Here is a 27,190-nt window from a genome sequence, read left to right on the forward strand (position 1 = left end):
GTTATTTTTAGAACCTTAATTAACGACTACATAACATTTTAGTCAATCTAATAATGGACAGATCCGAAGGAAATGTGGTACAGTAAGATGCTACAGAACGCTAACGTATCTAAGTAGTAATTTATTTTAAAACTAGCATGTTGTGTCCACTCATTAACTCTTCTTTGAATCATTGAAACGAAACTGATCAATAAAAAAAGAGAAGATAAAACTAATTAATAAGATTAAACTCATTAATAAGAAGACAAAACTAATCGATAAGAAGATGTAACTAATCGATGAGAAGGCGCTACTAATCGATAAGAAGACATTATTAACGGATAAGAAGACGCTACTAATCGATAAGAAGACGTTACTAATTGATAAAAAGATAAAACTAATCAATAAGAAAAAAAGCCAGCACTCCTTTTCCTCCTTTGTTCTCTTAATAAGAAAATATTTTTGTGTCTATATAGATATATAAACTGAAACAAATTCTTTCTTTGTTATTATTATCAGATATTATTGAGATTAAGCTTCTTCTTTGCTCGTAAATTTTAATTTGCACACATGATTATTGAAGCAAGCCGAACACATGAACACTCACTTTTATTCTACAGATTAAGCTGCAGTTTTGAATAATTTGTTTTCTGATTAACCTAATATTATCGGTTACAAAATATGGAAGCACAAATCAGCTACAATTCTAGCAATCTGTTTTCACCGCCTGCAGCAGTTAAAAATGAACAATCATTAATAATAATTTTGAATAACTATAACTTGTTTTTTAATCTAAAAACAGTAACCAACTTTAATATTTTTTAAAATATATTTACATGCTATTAAAATGAAATTGCACACTGTATGCTACCAAAATATTTCATATATCAAATTTTTTTTACATAAAATGTTTATCATATTTTTATACATTCTTTGTATGTAATTTTTTTAGGTATATTTTTTTTACAAGTAAATTTGTTATTATTATACTATTGAGATATTCCATACTTATTACATTATTTTTTTTTATTTATTTTATTTTTTTTTTTACTTACCTCCCCACAAGGGTAGAGTCACACACAAGATCAGTTTTCAATCTAGAGAGACTCCATCTCCACCAAAGGAGATACTTTGGGTTGGAAAACAAAAATAAAAATTGTCTTAATCTTCCAAATTTTTTTCCTTCACTGACCACGCTCAGAAAAGATAAATTGTAATATCAAAACAGATACTACACTTGGTTCCAAGCCAAAAGGTCCTGGATTGAATATTTTGTATTAAAAATCCATACTATTAAATTATTTATGACTGATGAAATACATATAGCCTGATGAGTCTTTACAAGAATGAAATGAGGATGAGTCTGTGTCGCTTGCTCTCTATATATTTTCATAGCTTTATATATATATATATATATATATATATATATATATATATATATATATATATATGAGACAAAGTAAGATAATTATAGATATATATGAATTTATTTGTCAGTTCATTAGGTCCAGAAGTGAGGTTTGCTAGTCATGACTATCTGGCAGACGGGTTGGGAATGTTATTGTCTGTGTCAGGAAATAGGATATAGAAAAGTTAGGTGTAATGCTACCAGCTGTATCTGTGTAATTAGAAAAGCCAGGCCAATTACTGTCATAGACATTAAAGTCACCAGAAACATGTACTTGGGCGCTAGTGTCTAGGAAGAGTGTTATATCTATGCTGTCAGATGTGATTGATTAGAGTACAGTCTTGAGTCAAGGGAGAACGGTAGAGAAAATATAAGTAGCTAATGCTATGCTCTAAAGTTAGTCTAAAGTGTGTGTGTGTGTGTATATATATATATATATATATATATATATATATATATATATATATGAGAACTTTGTGACAAAGTAAAATAAATATAGGTGTGTCTTTTCAATTATTAAATCATTTCTCTCTGATAGATTCATAAGAATAGTGGTTAATGGGCAAAAATCAGAAGCTCACAGTATTAATGCTAGAGTCTCTCAGGGGTCCATCCTGGGCCCAACTCTGTTCGTAATGTTTATCAATAATCTCCTAAATCACATCCTAAGATCATTCATAGACATTTATGCTGACAACACTACCATCTATGGCAACACTTCAAAGGCCGTAAGTGACAAAGTTCTCTCTGATTCTCTCTCCTCTGATCTTGTTCATGCAGTGCAAAGGGGAAAAAGGTGGGTGGTTAATTTTAATGCATCTATAATCAAGCTTCTATCTTTCTATCATCAATGTTTTGATGCCTGCCTGGCATCAATTGAAATGAATGGCTCTCATCTTGGAGAGACTCCATGTTTTGGCAAGCTTCTATGTCTGATCTTTACTCCTGATCTTAGGTGGTACATCAAATCCCTTGCCAAGGCTGCTGGAAAAATGGTGGGATCGTTCGACTGCTCCTGTAGATATCTCAACAAATAAATTTGTATATACCTACATTTATTTTTCTTTATCTTAAATTTCTTTTTATGTTCTGTCCCCCCCCTCAAATGTTGCCCTTCATGTATCTTGATAAAACGCCTGCGTCCAGTCTCAAAAGACAATGGATACCCCCTGTAAGAGTTGTTGCACATGTAATTGTGAGGCAAGGGTTGCGCAATCTCCAACCACACCTCTCCTGAATCGGCACTGCTTGAGTCCAGTGGTAAGGAGAAGTCCAGGATGACTCAAAACAATGCAGAGATAAGCAAAGAGCACATACAGCACCTGGAAGTCCCAAATGGTCACCCATTTTAGTACTGACCAGGCTCAATGTTGCTTAACTTCTGTGATCTAATGGGAACTGGTGTGTTAACGTGATTGTGCTGTAGATCTGATAAGTCTTTAAGATGTGCAATCAGTAGGGTAACCCATCCATAATCGGGGAGTTATCAATTTATAGGACCGCGGTTGCATGTTTCTATTTTTATTGAAGTTAGGAGTCATCAATTGTGGGCGTGTGTTCACAAGACTATTAAAGGTAAATTTAACGGGATCACTGATTAATAGAAAGGATTCACCAATCTACATCCTTACATAAAGAAATAAAAATGAAATTCAGAAAATAAAAACACTTAACAAAGAACACAAAATCACTGAATATGAAATAAGTAACATGTATTTATGTGTTAAAAATATTAATTTAGATTGTTATAACATAAGTTTTTTCTTGTGTGGAATATTTATAATGAAAGATCATTGAAGTGAGCATTTTGTGTGAATAGCACTAGGCTTGAAATTACTGATTTTTTTTTTTATGCTAAGAGTGCTGCACGAGCGCTTAAAGTCTATGTGGCTATTTTCTGAGGTAAACTGTCCATAATCCGAATATATGTGCGTGTGTGTGTTCATATCATAAGAACAGTAGTTTGAAATAAGATTGTTTAAAAGGAGTTTTAAATCCTCGCTCGATGTGGTAAATTTCTATGCTGTGTATTAAAGTTCATCCTGTCGTGCATAAAATTATGACGGGGGGGGGGTTAACATCTCCTGCAGACAGAGTTTACTCAAACACGTGATGATCTTGTGAAATTGAATGGAAAATGATTTAATTTGGCGGGTGAATTCTCGAACGTTCCAGCCTGTTTACTGTATTTATACGCAAGGGAGTGTAACATAGTTCCTTTTGTTTTATGTGTGTGGTAGTCGCATCATCACAACGTCATGTTCCTACTTGTTCTTCATACGCATGGGTGTTTCAAAGCGGTGATTACTGTGAAATGTTCGTGCCAAGCATTTCTTCTGACTGAGCATAGCGGTTGCTATAATTCCCTATATAAACAACCTTTCCATATCATTTAAACCCACACACACACATACAGTTAAAGCCGACATTATTGGCACCCTATCTGTTTTTTTTAATTATTATTATTATTATTAATATTTATTTTGAATATTTATAATAAATAAACTAAAAGTGTTTCAGGAGATCTGTAGATGGTCGATATAAATGTTCATCAATACTTTAATGAAAATAATTAGGGAAAAAATGTTTTTTTTCTCCAAAAATCGTAAAAATTGAAAGGGTGCCAATAATTTTGGCTTTAACTGTATATATATATATATATATATATATATATATATATATATATATACTTAGATGTGTGTTTATAATTTTAAAATAGACATGATATGAAATAATATCTATTTCTAAACAGTAGTTGCATTCTGGCTTTTGCAGATTTGGTAATGTCGTTATTGTTTGGTCATTAAATTAATAGACAATTTTTAATTCTTCCATGGAAGACAGATTTTATTTTCAATATTGGAAATCCTTTACATTCTCCTCCTCCTCCTCCCCCTCCAGTCATCCATAACGTGCGTTAGACAGCTTCTTGATATTGACTTCCGAATTAAGCTATCTCTGGCCAGGTCTTTATTTATCCCTCTTTCTCTAAAGTCCGTTCTTATAACTTTATCCTATGTTTACTTTGGTCTTCCCCTGCAAACTCTCTGCTATTTCAAGTATTCTATATCTTTTCACCTAGGAACTGTCATCCATTTTTTTTTTTTTTTCAACATATCCACTTCATTGAAATCTCCTTTTCTGCACACATTTCCCTATACTGTCCAGATTTAATCTTCCTCTGAGCTCATCAGATCTAAGACTTGCATTCATCATATGATTATCATATCATTTCTCGCCATGCAACACATGTCCTCAACCCTCACTGGTGAGGTTTCACTTCCATATATCATAACAATGTGTACACTCTTCCCTTGGGTTGACAATGATAACGCTCTTCTAGTTAATAATGGCAGAAGTTTCCTGAACTTATTCCATCCAATCCTCCTAATTGTTACAATCACACAAGCACATGTCTCTTCTTCTGCTGCAATGCTAATAGACTTCTGAACAACTTTAATAGCTTTGCCATCCAAATATACTTTCTCCACATCTGAATTCTCATCCTAATCAAAAATTTAAAAAATCTATATTATATTTCTCTTAGTCTGTTCGTTCCATTTCTTCTCAGAAACTATTGGGCTGAGCTGGCTGAAATTTTGTATGGGCTTTTGCTATGATAAGGTGCAGAAAACCAAGTATTATATCTGTTTGATGCATAGGATTAGTATTTAATGCAAAAATTAGCACAAATTAAATCATATTCAATCATTAATTTGACATGAAGCACATAACAGGTAAAAAATGTTTCTCATTTTTTAATGGGCCAAAAAGTTTAATGGATTTAATCACTTTGATAATAATGACATCAGTAAATGCATCTTTTCAATAAAAACATTAAATACAATCTTAAAAAATAATCTTGTATTAGCGTTAGAATTATTTGTCCCCCCCTCCTTCTTTTTTTACAAAAACTCCATTACGGTTTACATTTTTACATGGTTTCTTTCTCCATTTTGTTTTTATGTGGTCTTTGTTTTCCAAAATAAAATATTATAAGGATTCTCTCCCTTTCTCTCAAGTTTTTTTTTACTTAGTTTTATTATTTTTTATCCTACCTGCATCTTTTTTTTTAATAAAATTTTATCTCTATTTGTATAAAGTTATGTATGTTTATAAACTAATTAACTGATCATTTTGAATTTTGAAACACACCTGGTAAGTGTTAGGGAGGCACATGTAGACTATATTCAGTTTAATTTATTTTGTTGCAAAAGGAGCAAAAACAAATGGAAGCCCTTAATGAAAATCTAGATACCTTCGATTTTTGTGAAATTTTAATAATAGTTATTAAAATTTTATTAATAGTTATAAAAATTTTAATAATAATATGCATTAAAATTTTAACAATACACATTAAAATTTTAACAAAGGCATTGTACATCAAATAATATTATTCTCCAAATTTCAATTTCTTTTGAGTATTTTAAAATGTTTTTAGGAGGCATGATATGGGTATAAGATCCTATTTTAAAATTAAAATATTTCAGATTTGCATTGAATTTGATGCATAGTCATTAGACACCAGTTAATTAACATTTTCACACCAGTTAATTAACATTTTCTAAATTCCAATTGATTTTTAAGATCACTTGAGCTTAAACCTTAGACATGTTCTAGAATAAAAACCATATAATGGATTTGGATAAAAATGGGACTAAGTATTCTACACATAAAGTTTAGTATCATTATATATTCACTTTAACATTCATAAAGAAACATAAAAGTGATGCAACACTGTTCTGTTCAAAGAATTAAAATACCCGTCGTAGGACAGGTAGAATTCTAGTCATTATATGGATGTATTTACTTTTTCTTTTCCTAATTTCATATTAGTGATCCACGAAATTGAAAATCATACATTTACTGGTGCACGAAGTTCAAACAATGAACGACCTTTTCTCTAGAATTTTCTGTGTGACCTTAAAAATGAAGAGGAAAAAGAGAAGAAACTTGGAACAGTCATTAGATGATTAAGATACTGTTAAGCCGTCTCAAATATGATCATTTTTACAAAGCAAACTACTTGAATTACAAATAAGCCAGATTGCTTCAGATGAAGCATGATATTCTCAGATAATTCTCAAATAATATTATTTGATGTCTTCTAGAGTCAAGCACGTACTGCTCTCCTATTTAACTGCCTGCTTATGTCTGATTCTGCTTTTATAGCGGTACTAGACATACTCATGACCCGTTCGGTCACAAATACTGCAACTATTTAATTCAATCTGTATTTCATTTGATTATTAAATAAACTATGACATTTTTCTTACACTTATAATTTTTTGTGGAATTCTTACAATAGGTATTAGACATCAATTAATAAATATTCACCAAATTTCTGTTTCTGTAGAGTTTCTTTTAAAGGGTTTTTTTATATGAGGTTTTGAATGATGACACAACTTTCAATTTATAAATTCAAATATTTCAGATTTGCATTTAATTTGATCCATAGTAACTAAATGCTAACCATGTAAAAATAACCTAAATTTCAATTTCTTAAGCCTTAACACATTTTCTAGAATCCAAATCATGTAACAGAGATTCTGAACATAAGCTATTATGGTATTTATTTCCCTTCCACTGTAGGAAGATGTGACACAAGGTTCAGAAAGTGGGAATGAAGAGCCAGTGCAGTAGATTCTGGCTTGCAAAAGAAACGCCTAGGTAGCCCTGTCAGCATTTCCCAGTAAAGGCATCTCAGATGATTAGCAATAAACTAACCCCTTCTCAAAGAGAGAAGACAAAACCGGGAAGGATCGATCTCATTGAACTGCACAGGACCAACAACACATCACCGTTAAGAGGGAATAAGTCATTTCAGAAATAGCCTAAACTCTGTTGATTGTGGGACCAAAGGAAAAAATCTCCTGGCTATCTTGATTTTAATCTACATAGGAACATGAAACTGGTGCAGGTTTATTCTATTCAAGGTATTCCTCGATTTTAGTGCAATAATTGGTACTTCCCTGAACCAAAAAGGCTTTAAGCTCTTTGTTGTTTTATTTCTCGTTATTCTAGCAGATCAAAATTTTTTTTTCTCACCACATATCACAGGTTCTTCTGAGTATCTAGGTAGGTTTGAAGTTTTCTTCTTCACAATAGCATACAGAAGGGTGGGGGAGTAACCTCAAGCATCCAAATATGAGGTATGGACACACAATCATATTTAAAATAACTCCCTTTCTCATAAAATTTATTAGTACTAGGACTTATAGTTAAGGCTTTGGAGTTTACAAGCAAGAGGTTGGCCTCTGGCATTACCGGTGCATCATTAGAGCTCTGTGTGCCACTAATTCTTTGTCTTTCATCACCTTCATCCACATCTCATTTTCTCTCCTTCTTGTTCTTTATTTTCAGATTATTCATTTTTGGGTTTGCCCCTCATTTCCGTATCAGTTCTGCTTCTAAATATATTCACAGGATACGAGAGCAAATTTTGCCTCTCTCTCTCTCTTTTTTTTTAAATTTGACTCACCCCAAACAAAGCACATTACAACTGAGAATTAAGTAGCTACTGATTATATTCAAGATGGCATCCTAACTGAGGAGTTGTGTAGTGAGATGTTTGTCCACATTACATTTAAATTTCTTTATGTTGGTACAATCGGGGAAACGGAGAGCAGAAAAGATTTCCAAGGGCTAATAGTGTGAGAGACGCCCTACAACATCTATGAATGGATAAGATTTAGTTGATTGTTGGATCGGTCAAGTAGATTTATGTCGATGAGACACTAGAGCAGCAAATTTGTTAGAGCACATTTAATTGAAATACTTGTGAAACAGGCACAGGGCTACAACCTTGCAGCAATAGGACAGGGGCTAGAGCTTGGTGGACGCTGCAGGACCTATTAATTTAAAAATTAGTTGTTAATACAGCTGCATTTTGTTCCAGTCCCTTCTATATACCATACTTTTTCATTTGTTGAATAAGCATAGTTATAAAATAGAATATAAACTGCCGCTCACAGCACACTTTCTTTTTTTCTTTCTTTTATCTTTGTTCACTCCAAACAAAGTGTATTGCCACTGAATCATAATTGACTACTATAAGGGACAGATTTATAGGGGAAGGAAACCTGAGTGGAGATAGTTGGGTAGCAAGTTGTTTGTTTTGTGCACATTGCATTTAAATTTCCACATATTGATATGGTCAGGGAAACAGACTTGGATAATCCTAAAACTTCTTGCCTTGATAAAGTACAAGATCAACTTTGCAATCTAGTGGGTGATGGTCTTTTCTGTCCCCTAAAGTCTCTTTCACACAAAACAGATGTTGCCAGTCTTTCTCTACTCTATCGTTACTTCCATAAAAGGTGCTCAACTGAGCTCCAATCTCTGTTTCCTCTTTTCGTAGCAAGAACTATTCTTTCTACCACAATAAAAAAAAGACAACTTTTTTTTTTTGTTTTGTTTTTTTGTATGTTCCAAGCATCAAACAGAATTTCCATGTCTTTGAAAGAATTTGGACTCTGTGGTACACATTACCACGGAACTGCTTCCTTGCAAACGACAACATGGTCATCTTCAAATTCGATGCCAAGAAATACTTGTCATAAGCCACTCATATAGATACTCAAACTTTATCAATTCCATTCATTTCCTATCTTCTCATAATATTCATAATCGTTCAACTCATAACCAATCCATCTTAGTGAACCTAATTCTTGAGTAGCTTTTGACCTTAATAAATGATGCCTTATCAGTTAAACAAACAATTATTTTGAAGGTCTACTGTGGCTGTCCATTAATGTAAAGATGTAGCAGAGTAGAGACGTGCGTATGGAGGTTGTATGCAAATACTGAGTTGTGTACGAAATGACGTTATGGCAAGGAAAAAGAAAAAGACTATAAAAAAGAGAGACTTTTGGAATGATAGAGGTCAGAGAGGAAGTAGATGATCACATTTTATTTAGGCAAGTACTTGGAAATGTTATTACAAAAAAAAAAAGACTCAAGTTATTCCTTGTCCTATGTTCCTTGTGACATAGACTGCATACAACATGTGGGTTGGGACTAAATGGGGGTAACGTCACAGAGAAACGTTACAATCTAGCTCCATGTGGGATAAGGAGTAATCTTTGTTAGTAATCATCGATAAAATAATAAACTAAGATATTTCATCTTCGTACTTTATCACCTTTCACACACATAAAGAAATGGGATTATATATGCATGGTTTGACTCAAATCTTAAATAGGAGTTTAGTCACATCTTTGAAAACATTTTATCTAATTTTGAAAATATTAGAAAACCAAATAATGCTATGAAATGATTAAAATCTTTTTGTTTTTTTTTTTTATTTGTTTTCTGAAACTTTCCAGGCACATACACATCGACTATCGGCAGTTGTTACTTTGGGACATTGGTCAAAATTCTCTTTAAGAGATCTTTTGTGTAAATCAGTATTATGAGTTGAAAAGGGGGCGGGGATCAAAGATTATGAAAGGAGGAGGATATCATATTAGCGTTTTGTTTTTCAATATTTTGGGGTCTCCTCCATTCACACTATGCATCCGTACACGGATTTATCACCAGAAAAATGTAAAGAAAAAAATTTTTAAAAATCAATGGCCTCCTTTGGAAAAGATGTATTACACCGAAAGTTTCAGAAAAAAAAATTATTTTAATCATTTAATAAAATATTTTATAACATTGATTTTGCAATATTTTCTAAATGAGCTTAACAAACTGTTTTCATAGATGAGACCAAACTCCTATAAGTAATTTGCAATTGTATTCTAAATGTCACCTGCTCTGAGGATTGAACTTCCAATCCCCAAAAGAGTATCACTTACAATTGAATTTTACCAAATATCTTATCCACTATGCTTTGAGTTCGACAAGATACACCTGAAATAGTTTGGAGGTTACATTGATTGTGTGAATAACACTCAAAATGAGAAAAGTTGTTTGAATAATCTAAGTAATACAAATACGAACATTTTTCAATAATCATCAAAAAGTTCAAAATCGGACAGAGAAATAAAAATATATATTTTTTTTTTTTAAGAATAGAAAATGAGCTGTCTCCTTTACAAATATGGTTACATTTCTTTTTCTGCAGAAGTCAAAAAAATGTGTAAAAAAATAAAAATTAAAAACTAAAATGATTTCAAATATATCCCGGGCAATGTCTAGTATGTTTCGTCTAGTAAGTTTTGAAATAGGTTCCGATCAACAATAATCGGCATGAAGTTTTGATTAGCAAAGATTTTTTATGTAGTCTTGCAGTTATCACGTATGTTTAGTTGTTTTTTGTGTTTTTATTTCACCATTAGTTTACTAACATGATGTGCAGTAATTCTCTTCCCAGTTTTAATAACTTATTTTCAAAATTGATTGTGCAAGCTCCCTCTCCCCCTACAATCCCCACTCATCGTCTTTGATGGTTATTTTATTTCATTTATTTATTTTCACTGATTTACTTTTTGTTTTTCTTTTTGGTGTGGTTCTGGTGTTCTTAGTATCTCTATATTTTTATAAAATACATTTGACACACATTTCTAGCATAGCAGCTTGTTAGAAAATCACGTGATCAAGGTCAAAGCACGCATATAAAAAAATGATTAGATTAAAAATTTGAACAGTGAAACAAAGGAATGTTGAAATTATTTTCAGCAGAATTCCAATCATTTTTTTTTAGGTCAAAGGAAAATGTGAAATCAGAATGATTTATTTCTTCTAAATTAATAATAATAATAATAATAATAATAATAATAATAAATTAATAATAATAATAATAATAATAATAATAATAATAATAATAATAATAATAGAACTGATAAATCAAAATTGAAAATTGCCCCCCCCCCCAAAAAAAAAAAAACTGGCACCACATCAAATAGTCGAAGGATCAAGGAGGATTGAAAGACTTAGGAGAGAAAGAACTAGCCAGACGTCCGCTGGATGAGTGCAAAGAGGACTGAGGCCTTGGGGAGGGTTATTGCCACTCAAATTCTAATGAAGACAAATGGCTGTTACTAACGAGAAATCAATGGTAAACGGTTGTTGCAATAACGCAAATTAACTTGCAAGAGAACTTCGTCCCATAACGGATACATACAATTTAAACTTTTTTCGATATTTTTATTTTTAATGTCTTGACTAAACTGTACAAGTACCATATATATATATATATATATATATATATATATATATATTGAAGGTTTTTGTATATTACATTAAGTGAATACTATCTGAAGTCTACTAAGCTTGATTTATGTAATTATTAGATGGCTTTGTCAATTCTTTAGGTGTTTTGTCATTATTAGAGCGAAATTCGAAAATCCAAATATTGAACTTCAAGTAAAACAAATGGTATCTACTTAATTGTCATGTCGCAATAATAAACGTATCCACAAATTATGAAAAATGGTAATGTAGAAAATTAATCATTAAAATGAAAATAGTTTTCTAAGAAAATTAGCTAAAATTGAGTTTTACTAAAAAAAAAATAAAATAATAATCTGAAGAGTTCGAATCGTAACAAGGGAGGTAATTATTTTCTGAAAACTTGGAAAACCTTGGATCAATTTAACAAAACTTAATTTTCACTAATTGTCTTCGAAAACTGTTTTCATTAATAATTAATTTTCTACCATCGTTTTTATTTTCATACTTTTTGGATATGTTCATTACTGCGACCTGACAATTAAGTAGATACCATTGGTTTTACTTGAAATTCAATTTTTTGACTTTTGCTCTAATAACGAAGAAGCACCGCTCTTTACAAAGTTCTCTAGTTAAAAGACAGGAGAGAAAACTTTGAAGTAAAACACATTTCATTGTTGTAACTATGAAAGAAATTTTCGAATTTATTGCTAAATATGGGTAAACATTAGCAACTTATTTATCAGTTAAATATGGCGTCAACAAAAGAAAGGGAAAATCAATTTCAGTTTTTCTAAAGAATATGCCGGAAAAGAACACATCGGTGATGCACAAGCAAGTGTCCTGCCATCATAAACAAGGAAAACCCACGCCATCATTGCCATTTCTAAATTTTATTGACACACTAAATATTTGTCTACGAAGTAACACAATTGATCTGTTCTCTGTTGACCGAGGTTAGGGTTGAGTCCTGTGTAGTCTTCACAGGTTCCTCCTGGCTTTCGGGAAGAGGTAAGTTTAGTGCTTACTGCCTGAAGTGTCCCTACTGGGGAATGTCAACAATACTGCCCAGGCAATTTTTAAATGGTCAAAATGTTCCTCCTTTAGGGGTGCTGGCTTAACTTTTTCCATCTTCTTGACCTTGTGTCACATCTTACTGTGGTGGGGAAAAAGTAAACATCTACTTGCTCTCTTTTTCTTTATCTCTCTTTGACTCTCTTTCTCTCTCTCTCTCTCTCCATCTCTACTTCATCCTCTCTCTTTCTTCATTTCTCTTTCACCCTGTCTTCATCTCTTTCACTCTCTCTATTCATCTCTCTTTAACTCTCGCTTCATCTCTCTTTCTTCCACTTTCTTCATTTCTTCATCTCTCTTTCACTCCCCTTTTCCGTATTGCCACCCGTCACATTTTTTTTCCTATCACCTCTCTTTTATACCCGATTTCTTCCTTTTATAGTCTGTCTCTCTTCACTCCCTCTTTATTGAATGTTTATTTATTTTTTTTTTTTACATCACTATGATTACATTTGTTTCTTGGGACAGGTAACCCCTGAAATTAAGGATCTCAATTAAAACTACAGAAGGAAAACATTTATTACTGTTCTCCTATGTGACATAACAAAACTATTACTAATCATATGTTATTATCATGTTTTTAATTTATTATTTCAGGACCTGTAGCATTGTCAACTTCATGTAAGCTAATTTCTATGGGATTAGCAATTGCAGGAATAATGTCCATCACAAAAACAGATCTATATTTTGAAATGGATGAAGAGGATCGAGATAACAAGAAAATATCTCCTCAAGTAAGTGTCATTTTACCATTGTAGACTCATTCGCAGAACATATTCTTGTCTGACTAAACCTAAGTGAGTCAAAGATGTGAACCGTTATTTTTTGCCAAGAAACAATACGTTTCTGCTGTCAATCTCACTTCAATACACGTTAGTATGTTATAATACAATCTCTGCTGGATAGTTTGACAAATAAAATTGACATGTTGTCAACACAGTTCTGGCAAGTTTTGCAATCTTTTGGTAATTTTGATTCCAGGTTCAAAATCCATCTTATTTAATTATTATTTATTATTATTAATTATTATTAATTTATTATTATTAATTTATTATTATTAATTTATTATTATTAATTATTTATTTAATACGAGTAGGCCTACCGAGTGTTGCTTCAAGTTTAGGAAAAAAATAGAATTTAAAAAATGCTTGTAACATCTTTCTATTAAAATATCTCTCACCCTCTTTCCTTTTCTCTCTCCCTCTTCTCTTTTTCTCTCTATCTCTTCTCCTTCCTTCCTATTATTTCTCTTTCTTCCTTCCTATTATTTCTCTCCCTACTTTATCTCTCCCTCTCTCTTTTCTCTTTCTTTCTTTCCCTTTTTTTCTCTCTCTTTTTTCTCTTTTTCTCCCTCCTTTTTCTCTCCCTCCTTTTTCTTCTTTCTCTCCTTTATTCTCTTTCTCCTCTTCTCCCTCTCACTTTCCCTTGTTCATGTTTCTCCTTTCACTTATTCTTTCCCTCTCTCTTATTTGTTCTCTGTTATCTCTCTGTCTCCCCCTTGTTTGTTCTCTCTCTCCCTTGTTTGTTCTCTCTCTCCTTTGTTCTTTGTCTCTGTCTCCCTTATTTTTTCTCCCTCTTTTTCTTGTTTGCTTTTCTCTCTCTCTTGTTCTCTTCTTTTCTCTCCCTAGTTCTCTTCCTCTCTCTTAATTATTTTTTCTCTCTCTCTCTCTTCCTTGTTCTCTGCCTCTCTCTTTCTCTGTCTTACCCCTTTCTACTGCTTCTTTAGATGAGTTTGTGATATTTCCTTTTTAGTTTTTTTCTACGTATGTACGACTTGAACAAAGACCCCACAATATTCTTTCAAACGTGCATAAAGAAAGAAAAAAATGCGAAATGTAGTCAAGTGTGTAATCGTTCGATCAAATGAACTTGTCACGCTCCAAAAAATATAAATGACCCATATCTGTAGAGCAATACAGAAATGCATTGAATGCATACACACATACAGTTTCAGAATTATATATAGGTATTCAATTTGAGCAAAATGAAGTTTGTAGTATAAATGGAATGAAATAATAAGCCAGGATTCGCACAAGCTTGAAAAGTCCTTAAATTTTAACTTTTGCCTTGCAAAGGCCTTATTTCTATTATTACCTTGTAAACATAGAAAATCTCATGAAAATATTTTGTAAAGGCCTTGGAAATCATATTCTTTATGTCCAATAAAAAATTGTGTTGCAATATTAAAAATAAAATCGAAATACTATTATATTTCAAGTATTAATAAAAAATACCATTAAACTACATTTTAGATGTTTAAAATTAAATCAAAATACATTGTTATTAAATTGCATTATATTATTGTGAAAATAAGAGTTATGTTCCTTTATCACCAAGCTAACTAAGGTTTTCCATATAACATTCGGTAGTTTCATGATAAAGGGGCGTAACTCTTGTATCCACAATATCGGAAATTTAAAACTAAAACAAACACAGTGTAGACCAATCTACAATGGGGAAAATAGCATTTAATCACGCTTTGTTAGCCATATACAAGTGGGTCTAGGAATGTAAATATGTTGTTTTGTGAATAAAAATGACTTTTCTTGTTGTCAATTATTAACGTTTTTGGTTTATTATATCAGTGTGTATATATCAAATTTTGTTTTGAAAACTTGAATTTTATCTGGAGAAGGTCTGGAAAATGGACATTGAAAACCTGTACGAACCCTGTAAGCACAAAAAACAGAAATAAATGTTATCACTGAAATTGAACTTGACCTTAGAAAGATGACAAAAGGATGAATTTGCAAATATGTGTGTTAATTAGAACATTAATAGAAAAGTGTTTTAAGAGGGGTACACAATATTTGTATGTAAAATGATAGGCATAATATATTGTTCTATGATATCTTAAATTTGATAAGTGATAAAGCAGAAATATAATTAAAATTTAATGCTTAATGGTTAAAATCAAGTTTCATGCTTTTTTTGTTGATCTTCTTCATTGGGTGAGCTAGTCTGATATGTATAAACGCCCTGGAAAAGTCACTTCTGATTAATGTTTACCAGTTTTGCCACCACAAATTCTAAATATGTTTTTAATAGAAAAAGAAATGTTTTACCAGCAATATCTATTGATTACCTGATAGAAACATCGATTACTATAAACTGAATAGTGAGTATTGATAAAATATAAGTACATGTAAATTGCATGTTGCTTCACCATTGTTCAAACTTCACGGTTTAAAATTCTGTTTCTTTGAACTCTTTGAATGCTCAGCGGTAGTGAGGTTTCTCTTGTGACACTCATGATTCAGCCCAAGTTTCTTGGCTGTTATTCAGTGTAACAGAATATTTTAAAGCAAGTAAACATTAATCAGAAGTGACTTTTCTAGGACATTTATACATATCAGATCAGCTGACAAAGAATGTCAACCATGAAGTACAGAACTTGATTTTAACCACCTTGGTCGTTTTCTCTTGAGAATTTTTCTAAAGGTTTTCAAAAGTATTTCTCTTTTCATTCAATATTTTTCCAATGCGGTTTTCTTTTTTTTTTTTTTTTTTTCATATCTTGACTTCATTGGTTTCTTCTCTTTTTTTTTTTTTTCATATCTTGACTTCATTGGTTTCTTCTCTTTTTTTTTTTTTTTTTCATATCTTGACTTCATTGGTTTCTTCTTTTTTTTTTCATATCTTGACTTCATTGGTTTCTTCTCTCTTTTTTTTTTCATATCTTGACTTCATTGGTTTCTTCTTTTTTTTTTTTCATATCTTGACTTCATTGGTTTCTTCTTTTTTTTTCATATCTTGACTTCATTGGTTTCTTCTCTCTTTTTTTTTTTCATATCTTGACTTCATTGGTTTCTTCTTTTTTTTTTCATATCTTGACTTCATTGGTTTCTTCTTTTTTTTTTTTTTTCATATCTTGACTTCATTGGTTTCTTCTTTTTTTTTTTTTTTCATATCTTGACTTCATTGGTTTCTTCTCTTTTTTTTTTTTTTTCATATCTTGACTTCATTGGTTTCTTCTCTTTTTTTTTTTTTTCATATCTTGACTTCATTGGTTTTTTCTCTTTTCTTTTTTTTTCATATCTTGACTACATTGGTTTTTAGACCCTTCATGCTTTCACTATGCTGTTTTGCTTTATTGACTTAAAAATTTCAACATAAAACTTTCAAAATCGTCCATGTATTTTCTCAAACCTGAATTGCGTTGTTCATAATTTTGCCAATACCACATAATTCAATATAAAACTTCTCATCGTCAATTTAATCCATTATATCATCAGTTGAATAGTACACTCAGAATTCAATGTTAGGGGAAAAAATTTCATTTATGAATAAATACATACACACTATTTATAATATTTTTTGGACAGGTTCATTCTGACAATTGAGGGGTGTTTATCTCTCCACACCAGTTAATTTTTTTCTTTATTTTATTTTTAGGTATTGGCCTATGTAGACCATCTCCATGGGAAGTGGCATTTTTCAGAAATACGAGCTGTGTTCTCAAGAAGATATTTATTACAAAATGTTGGCATTGAAATTTTTACAGCCAACAGAAGTAAGTAGTTTGTTTTCCAAAAAAATCCTATTTGCTTCTTTTTGTATATTATTTGTTCTTTTACTGCAGTAAAAAATTGATATTCTTTATGTTAGCATTTACTATGAATAACGCTAATAATACTTTACAAACTGATGGTTAGTTGGCTTCTTTCTCTCTTACAAAATGCAATAGATAACCTATGTTGCATCCTATGTGTTCTTGAGTCCATCCAAGGTCATTTCAAGAGGAAATTGGTTGTTAAAGTTTGAGTTGTGTTGGGACAGAGAAAACAGAATTAGGAACAGGCAAGTCATGTGACATCAATGAACTTATACAATGGCTTAGAAGAGAAGTTGATCAAAATTGAAATGGTGTGGGTTGATTAAATGAGGTTTTAAGGCTGTAGCTATAGAAAACTTAAATTTTCTCACCCTTTCTTTCTCTCTTTCTCTTTTTTCTCTTTTTCTCTGTATTTTCTTTCTCTATTTTTCTCTTTCTCTCTTTCTATTTTTTCTCATTTTCTCTATTCTTTTTTCTCATTCTCTCTATTTTTTCTTTATTCTCTCCATTCTCTCTCTCTATTCTCTTTTTTCTCTCCTTTGTTTCTTTCTCTCCTTTTTTCTCCTTTTCTCTCCTTTTTCTCTCTTTCTCTATTTCTTTTCTCCCCCATTTCTTTTCTCCCTTTTCTTCTTTTTCCTCCTTTTTCCTCCTTTTCTCTCTTTTTATCTCTTACAAGTAACAAGCTGATGTGTTTCATTCAACCAAGAAAAAAAATCATTTCTTTATTATAGCAAGTACATCATAATAATCATCATCATCATCATCATCACCATCACCATCATCATCATCAGTATCATTGTCAAACGAATGATCCCCCCAAAGAATGGACCCTGAAGCAGAATGTTATACAAATAGAGGGGTATCATATCATTCACTGTATTCCAGCTTGTCTTCAGTCATTTCAAGGCACCAACACTTACTTTACAATTTTACTGTTGTTCATTCTAGACAAATGAAACTTCTTAGCCTTCAAACCAAACTTGTAGAGTTGAAGGTTTTGGCAGGACTCAGATTCATATGAATGTTAAAATGTTTAAAAAGCAAACTCCTAAAATACAATTAAATTATATTTTTAACATTTTTTTTTTTTTAAATATAGTAGACTATAATTGGCTGGTTTCATGATCATGGTAGCCTAATTTTGAATAGATAACCAAATTGGCATCTAAAAATTTAATTACTTTGGAAAATTACTTTTCCTAGTAATTTAGCAGAATAGGGAGTGGCTATTTTTACAGTATCATAATTCAATTTTGTAGGTTATTTCACAGCACTTGCAAACTTTCCTTATTTGTAGTACTAACATATAAAAAATGAAATCAGCCGGTTAAGTTATGTTAGAGAATTATTAGAGTGATTTATTCACTGTATTTAACCATAACCACAATTTAAAAACTATTCAAAACTACCATGTGAGCTGCTACTACTAGCCAATAACAGATTTGCTATCTGCTTTTTTTTTTATCTAATTTAGGACGAATCTGAGGCACTGAATTAAAAAGTCACATTTGTTTTGCTTAATCAAGCCAAGTTTTTGAGCTACAGCCACATGTCGTTTTTTTTTTATGTTTTTGTTCATATCTCTGAATGTGTTGAGCATTTTAGAAGATGGTAGAAGAAAATGCTATATTTTCATTGGAAATCATTATTTTAATGGCAAGAAGTATTCGGGTCTGATAGTTCTGGCTGATTATGTTGAAAAAGAATTAGTTTGAAGTCATAAAACCTCAAAATCTTTCAAAAATTGGTGCTCGGCATACACAAAGAAGGACTGACCTGTGCAGGAGGAATTGGTGCCTTGCATAGGAAGGAATGTCATTAATGATTCTCTAGTGGACAGAGACAGAATACTCTTTCCGCCACTACATATCAATGTTTACTTAATCAAGCAATTCACCAAGGCTCTGGACAAGGATGATAACTACTTCTCTTACTTTTGCCAGGTTTTTCCTGGATTAACCATGGAGAAGTTGAAAGCTGGAATCTTTGACAGTCCTCAGATTCGGTAGCTCATCAGAGATTCATAGTTCGAAAACTCAATGAATGAAGTGGAACTGGAAGTATGGAAGGCATTTGTTCTGGTAGTGAAGAACTTGGCAACAGTAAGACCAGATTCGAAGAAACAGAATTTCAAACCGTGAAGTTTGAACAATGGTGAAGCAACATGCAATTTACATGTACTTATATTTTATCAATACTCACTATTCAGTTTATAGTAATCGATGTTTCTATCAGGTAATCAATAGATGTTGTTGGCAAAACATTTCTTTTTCTATTAAAAACATATTTAGAATTTGTGGTGACAAAAACCAGCTGATTTCATAAGATCTGATTTTTTGCAAATCAACTTGACACAAAAACCTAACCTGATGCCCTTTCCTAATTCAGCAATGCAAAAATACTGTAAATCATATTTATATATGTTCAACAGGTAAAAAAATTGTTGCCCAGTGGAATTTATTACAGCTTATTTAAAACTTTGGTAGCCATACTTTGACAACAAATAAATCAAAAAAATTTCCAGTTATGACTGAAAAATCAAAATCACAAGGGAGAATGAATTTTTATTTTTTATTAAAGACTATAAGAGTTATCTCCCTTACAACTAAAATGCTTTTTTTTTCCTGTATAAGTTTAAAAATTATGCGAACAAATAAAAATTATAAATTATGATTACTGCATCCCAGGCAGTGATGGGATGAGATAGTTGATAATAAAAATGTTTCACCAGGTTTAAGGAAAATGCTGTTTGTTCAGGAATTTTTGAAAAATATGACTGTGTACAAATACATAGAAATCTAGACAGAATTCAAAAAGTAAAAAAATTGGTATTTTGACTTTGAAACTGAAATGTATCCAGTTATATAGTCATACTTTGTTAGCAGTCATGATCCTCAGAAGGTGGTATATATGAATTTAAAATGTCAGATCCCAAGAAATTTGTTTATGCAACTTTTGAAGCCAGACTTGAACAATATGAAGCATCAAAATTTGTGTTTATGTACATACAAAGCGCAAGGTCTATCAGAAGTTGCAGAAAACAGCAACAAAATAAAGTCAGAGAAATTGCATTATGATGCACATAAGGCCAACGTATGTCACTAATTTCATATCAATATGAAAAATAAAAGTTGCCATAAAAATAACCAACAAAATTGAATCATGAAATATGAATGTGTGTAGAGCATGATTGAATTATGATACCATAAAAGCAGTCACTGCCTGTTATATATGTGAAGTTTAGGTGGGACCTCTTGTCTTTTGCAGGTAATTTTAGAAATCAGAGAGAGAGTCCATATTAATAGTATGCACCTGACTCTGGATCCAATTATTGCATAGAAAAACGTATTTGTAAACTTTCTCCCCATTGTTCCAATCCACTCTACAGAGTTTGGTGCATATTATCTAAAAGACCAATCTGGCTGCAATTTTGTATGGACCGTTGTTATGATAAGAACCACCAAAGTAAGATATAGGTCCGTGAACCAAGTCTTATGGTATCCGTTCGATGCACAGTTAGGGATTAATAAGGATTAGTCACCACAATACTCAGAAACCAACTAGGCTGATTTGGCTGAAACCTTTGTTATGATAAGGTGCAGCAAACTAAGTATTATAGTGTCTGTTTGGTGTATCCATCCAGCCAGCGCAGCCACAGCTGAGATTGAACTCAATACACGAGTTTGTAGTGTAATTGAAATCTAGTCGGTAGCTGAATACTTGATGCTTGGCCATGGCTATCAAGGGTATTTTTTATTGTGATGCTATCAGTAGATGGGGTGCCTACCATGGCTTATGAGAGTCCCATCTACCCTCGAGAGAAGGATAGACAGTGCCAGTTTCATAACCTGGTATTTTACCTCGCGGTACATACAGCACCTCGCCTTCCCAAATGGTCACCCATTTGGTACTGGCCAATATATGTTTGGTGCATAGTTAGGAATTAATAGGGATTAGTATTTAATTAAAGAATGAGCACAGGTTTAACCATATTGAACCATCAATTTGTCATAAAGAACTCATTTTAAGCCAACTTCCATTTTTAAGGACTAAAAAGTTTAATTAATCTGTATTTACCCAAGAAATCTCACCTAACCAAACTTAACTTAGGGTTATGGCCTACCCTATTTTAGCTTCTGCTCTGTCATAATCGAGACCAATTCTATGCTCAACTGGCTGAATTTATGTGTTTTTCCTATATTTTTTAACTATTGCAAGAAAGGTTCCAGATATGACATTAAAATACATTTAGTGGTGAAACCCAAATTTGGAAGAATGTAGAATTGCCCCTAGTATAATAAATAATCTGTAATCAACATCTAGGCTGGCTCAGAATACCCTAAGATTGGCCCCAGCGAGAATTGCCAACCAAGTGCTTCAGTAAACCCCATATTAAAAAAGACGATTAAAAATGAACCAGAAGCAGAAAATCAAGAGAAATTTAATTGCAACGGGAAGAAGCTGGGGGAATGCTGGGGATTTGATGAGATTAAAAATGATTGTATACTTTGCCTCATGTGTTAGTTACTTTATCTAAGTCTTAAGAGTAAGTAACCATTACTCTCAAGGATCCCTTCGATGTGTTAAAAAGACTATATATATAACATACTATTTATGAAATAAATCGATCAGAAAACCTTTCACAATATACAAAACAGAATCTATACAATATCTTCAAAGTAACTCTACCTAGCCAACGTTGTCTGGGATACAGTGAAAACTTTTTAGTTTGTCATTTTTGTTGATATTTGCTGGCACATTTAAAAAATTTATTAAACTTATTCAGTTGTAAGGGAGACAACTCATTTTATGTTCTTCAATGAAAAACATTCCTTTCGCCAATAAATCTTATGAGGAGGGGTGGAGTGGGGCTTTGATCCTGATAGAAAAAGTCTTTCATATTAGCAGTACTCCACATGAGATTATATCATATTTTAAATAAACTGTAGCAAATAATAATACATTATTAGAGTGACAATAACATGGTACAACAATAACAAATAAAAATTGGCTAGTCACAATCAAAATTTGATATGTCAACTTAAATGCTATTTAGGTACAACGTTTGAAATCTCATACAAGAACCTTGTATGTTCAGTTTTAAGAACGTGAAATATAACTTTTTTACGAAAATAATTAAATTCAACATTGGATAATCCAGGAAAGATTTTTTTTCGCTCATTTTCAAACCAAACAAGGCATATTGCCACTTGGAGAACTATGTTAGGATTGGAGCTATGAGATATCTGTTCACATTACATTTAAACTTTTATGGGTTAAGTTTGTCAGGGAAGCAGAAAATAAGGAAGGAATTCCAAAGTCTATCAGTCTGAGGGAGGAAACTATTAGAATAGAAGTCTTTCTGGCATCTAGGAACCTCAACAGTAAAGGGGTGGGATTTTGCTGCTTGTCAAGTTAGTTGGGAGTGTTTACATTGAGAGGGCACAAGTACTATGAGTTCATCAGAGCACATTCCATTAAAGTACTTGTAAAACATGCATAGGGATGCAAAATTGTGGTGATGGGACAGAGGTTAGAGCTTGGTTGATAGTGCAGGATGCATTGGATTTGAGACTCTTTTTAGGACCTGGTCTAAAAGGGAGAAACTGATGCACCAGCTCAAATGTGGCAACAATACTCCATGCATGGACAAATCGTGGCGTTGTAGAGATACAGGATACTGACAGGTGTGAGTAATTTTCTAGCATGGTAGAGGGAGCCTGCCCGGTGTTCAGTAAGGCAAAACTAGTAAAACTAACACCATGATTAAATATTTGAATATACTGAGAACTTGATGCATAAATAATATTTTCCCCATATGACTTGATTCAGCTTTGAATAACAACTAAATTATGATTTGTTAATGATCATTTATTTATGTTCTTCTTTTCCAGCTGCAGTTATGTTTGCATTTCCAGACCATGTCACAATGAAAAAAGTTATTAATGCTTTGCCAAAAGTTGGTATTGGCATCAGATATGGCTTGAATCAAGCAAGGTAGGTTCGATTTCTTTTTGATTCCAATGGTCATCATTATCATGATATCATGATTCTGAAGATTCTGTTGTTGGCATTAGTTTCCCCAATATATTCAGAATTCTTTCTAGACAGACATCCGGTACTTACGGGGAGGACCACAAGAAGGTTGGTAACATCCTAAATGAAGTGATTTTTGTGGAACACGCTGCATTTGAACTTGGAACGCATAGGTCATCAGTGCATGGTGTTAGTCACTAGACCACTATCACCTCCTATTCCAATTATAAAAAGAGATATACTAGTAGTAGTCTAAAACCTGTCAGGTGCTTGGAGTGCTGCTGTGATAATCATTAGTACTAATGTCTTCACTTTTGATAGTTGTTGGCGATTATCTGAATTTTTTTTTTTTCATGCCAAACAAAGCATATTGCCTTTTTACTGTAATGAGCTACTATTTAGGATCATATCTAACAAGGGATTATGGGGAGTTGAGTGAGATGTGTGTTCAAATTACATTTAAACTTCAGTATATCAGTACTGTCAGGAAAGCTGGAAACAGAGAGGGAATCCAAAGTTTGACTGTCCGAAAGCAGAAACTATAAGAGTAGAAGGCAACTGAAAATCCTAACTGTAATGACAATGTAATCCCTAATATGCTACTGTATTTTGTAACTTTTTAAATAATTATTTTTTGTTTTCTTTATTTAGACGTATGTCCTTGGCATCTGGCAAACAGTTGTTTAAGTTGTCCAACATGACTCAAAAATGGCAGCGCAGAGAAATATCAAATTTTGATTACCTTGTCTACCTGAACACAGTTGCAGGTAAGAGTTTCAAGTAAAATTGTTTAACTCAAAATATGTATAAATGTGTCTAATATTTAAGTTATTATTATACTAAGTATGAGTAGACCATTATCATATAATTTTCAAAAATTATAGAATGTTTCATAAATACTAGGAAATTCCTAAATGTTTTCATAAATATTTGGAAATTCTAAAATATTTTCATGAATAATTGAAAATTAAAAATAATTTTATATATATTTGAAAATCCAAAGATATTTTCATAAATAATTGGAAATTTAAAAATATTTCTATAAATATTCAGAAATTACTAAATAAATATTTAGAAATTTCTAATATAGTCTCATAAATATTTGAAAATTCCAAAAATACATTCATTTGGAAATTCCAAAAATATATTCATTTGGAAATTCCAAAAATATATTCCTTTGGAAATTCCAAAAGTATATTCATCTGGAAATTCCAAAAATATATTCATCTGGAAATTCTAAAATATTTTCATTTGGAAATTCCAAAAATATATTCCTTTGGAAATTTCAAAAGTATATTCATCTGGAAATTCCAAAAATATATTCATCTGGAAATTCTAAAATATTTTCATTTGGAAAATCCAAAAATATATTCATTTGGAAAATCCAAAAATATATTCATCTGGAAATTCCAAAAATATATTCATCTGGAAATTCCAAAAATATATTCATCTGGAAATTCCAAAAATATATTAATTTGGAAATTGCAAAAATATATTCATTTGGAAATTCCAAAAATATATTCATTTGGAAATTCCAAAAATATATTTATTTGGAAATTCCAAAAATATATTCATTTGGAAATTCCAAAAATATATTCATTTGGAAATTCCAAAAATATATTCATTTGGAAATTCCAAAAATATATTCATTTGGAAATTCCAAAAACATATTCATTTGGAAATTCCAAAAACATATTCATTTGGAAATTCCAAAAACATATTCATTTGGAAATTCCAAAAACATATTCATTTGGAAATTCCAAAAACATATTCATTTGGAAATTCCAAAAACATATTCATTTGGAAATTCCAAAAACATATTCCTTTGGAAATTCCAAAAACATATTCCTTTGGAAATTCCAAAAACATATTCCTTTGGAAATTCCAAAAATATATTCCTTTGGAAATTCCAAAAATATATTCCTTTGGAAATTCCAAAAATATATTCCTTTGGAAATTCCAAAAATATATTCATTTGGAAATTCCAAAAACATATTCATTTGGAAATTCCAAAAATATATTCATCTGGAAATTCTAAAATATATTCATTTGGAAAATCTAAAATATTTTCATAAATATTTGGAAATTAAAAAATATTTTTATAAATCTTTAAAAATTCTGAAATATTTTCATAAATATCTTTAAATTCCAAAATATATCCATAAATATTTGGAAATTCCAAAATGTTTTTTATAAATATTTAGAAATTTTAAAATATTTTTTACACCTTTTTAAATTTCTATAGAGGGGATAAAAATTATGATATTAGAAAATGTGTTTCATTAAATTAACATTTAAAATTCTTATCATATACCAAAATATGTTGAAATTTTCAGGATTTTTTCATTTTTCAATTAAAGGAATTTTTTGTATTATGAAATAAATCTATCTCATATAATTCTTATTTTTATTTTTTCAGGTCGCACATTCAATGATCTGAATCAGTATCCAATATTTCCTTGGGTTATTGTGAATTATGAATCAAAGGAGTTAGATATGAGTCAACCAAATAACTTCAGAGATTTATCAAAGGTTTGTAAAACTTTCATTTTTTTTAATAATATTTCTAAACAATTCATTTAATCTTTTTAAGTTTTATTAAAATCGTCTTAATTAAACTGTGTTTTAGATTTTTAAGAAATTATTTTTTACCAGGGCTTTACCAGATTCTATAGGTTTTGGAACAGATGCTGTTCTCATTCTTCCACTAAAATTTGACATCTACTCATAAAAATGGAGTCGTTTGTGCTCCTTTCTCTACTTCAGTTACACCATAGAGCCCGAAACGGTGCATATTGTCTCCTAACGACCCGACATTATCTGTAGATCAGAATGGATTACCCCACAAGGAAAAAATGATAAACTTTATTATATACAAATCTAGAGGGAGAGGTAGGCTTTGAAATGGTGCATATTTTCTTCCGATTACCCAAAGTTATTACTGTACTAAATATTTTCAGAAATACTAATGAAACTACCAAATAACTCCTAAGGAGTTATTTGGTAGTTTTTTTTTAGTTTCAACAAAATGTTTCATTATATTGCCATCAATATTATTTCTCTTTAAACTATTGTCCTCATCAATATTATTTCTCTTTAAACTATTGTCCTCATCAATATTATTTCTCATGAAACTATTGTCCTTGTCAACATCATTTCTGTTGAAACTATTGTCTTTGTCAACATCATTTCTGTTGAAACTATTGTCCTTGTCAACATCATTTCTGTTGAAACTATTGTCCTTGTCAACATCATTTCTGTTGAAACTATTGTCCTCATCACCATTACTTCTCTTTGGACTTTTATGAGAAAAGGAAAGAATTGGATGAATAGATTGCAGGAAGAGAAAAAGTGATTTAGTAGGTCTTATAATATACTTTTTATTTAATTTTGTTGTCATCAGATTTAATCTCGTCTCTAAAGCTCATATTGCATAATTGTATCATTCTCATATTACTTCTCTCCATGCAACACATATCCTTAACCCTCACTGGCCAAATTCCACTTTTATACAATGATTTTTTTATAAGCCTGTCTTAAAAAATAGCTGACATAAATAATAAATCCAAAATGTTAATTTTTTCAGCCTATTGGTGCATTGAATCCTGCTCGGAAGAAATTCTTTGATGAACGCTATTCAAGCTGGGAACATGAACAAATTCCTCCTTTTCATTATGGCACACATTATTCAACTGCAGCATTTACACTCAACTGGCTTATCAGAGTGGTAAGTATATTTACATCTATGTGTTTATGCAAAAAATGGAACAGCCTTAAACTATGTAAGAGTAAGCATTATAGAATTTACTTTTGATCATTAACTTTGCATTTATGTTTTACTAGCAGGACCTGTTAACCATTGTTGCCCGACTTATGCAGCCCCCTCCTCCCTCATAAAAATTAAAGTACAGTTGTTGGTGGCTAACCCCCAACCTCCTCATGTTAATAATGGCTTTCAGAATACACACCCTCCAACCACCACATGTTTAGAATAGCTTTCAGAATAGACCCCCCCCAACCTC

General features: G+C 31.4%; 1 protein-coding gene and 2 pseudogenes across 8 annotated transcripts in view; 1 reads left to right on the forward strand and 2 right to left on the reverse strand.

Moving 5' to 3' along the window:
- Positions 1-27,190, forward strand: part of LOC145268225 (neurobeachin-like) — a 607,546-nt gene that overhangs the window by 463,442 nt on the left and 116,914 nt on the right. For all 8 annotated transcript variants that reach the window (XM_080123533.1, XM_080123540.1, XM_080123535.1 and 5 more), the window contains 6 exons: positions 13,175-13,311; positions 16,973-17,090; positions 23,027-23,129; positions 23,820-23,935; positions 25,588-25,700; positions 26,755-26,895. In XM_080123533.1, the coding sequence (XP_079979659.1) occupies positions 13,175-13,311; positions 16,973-17,090; positions 23,027-23,129; positions 23,820-23,935; positions 25,588-25,700; positions 26,755-26,895 (728 nt within the window). The remainder of the gene's footprint in view (positions 1-13,174; positions 13,312-16,972; positions 17,091-23,026; positions 23,130-23,819; positions 23,936-25,587; positions 25,701-26,754; positions 26,896-27,190) is intronic.
- LOC145268504 (U2 spliceosomal RNA) lies at positions 1,042-1,248 on the reverse strand (annotated as a pseudogene).
- On the reverse strand, positions 2,698-2,815 carry LOC145268569 (5S ribosomal RNA; annotated as a pseudogene).

The sequence above is a fragment of the Euprymna scolopes genome, chromosome 43 (genome assembly GCF_053919585.1).
Source record: "Euprymna scolopes isolate OS-2025 chromosome 43, ASM5391958v1, whole genome shotgun sequence".
Lineage (NCBI taxonomy): Eukaryota > Metazoa > Mollusca > Cephalopoda > Sepiida > Sepiolidae > Euprymna > Euprymna scolopes.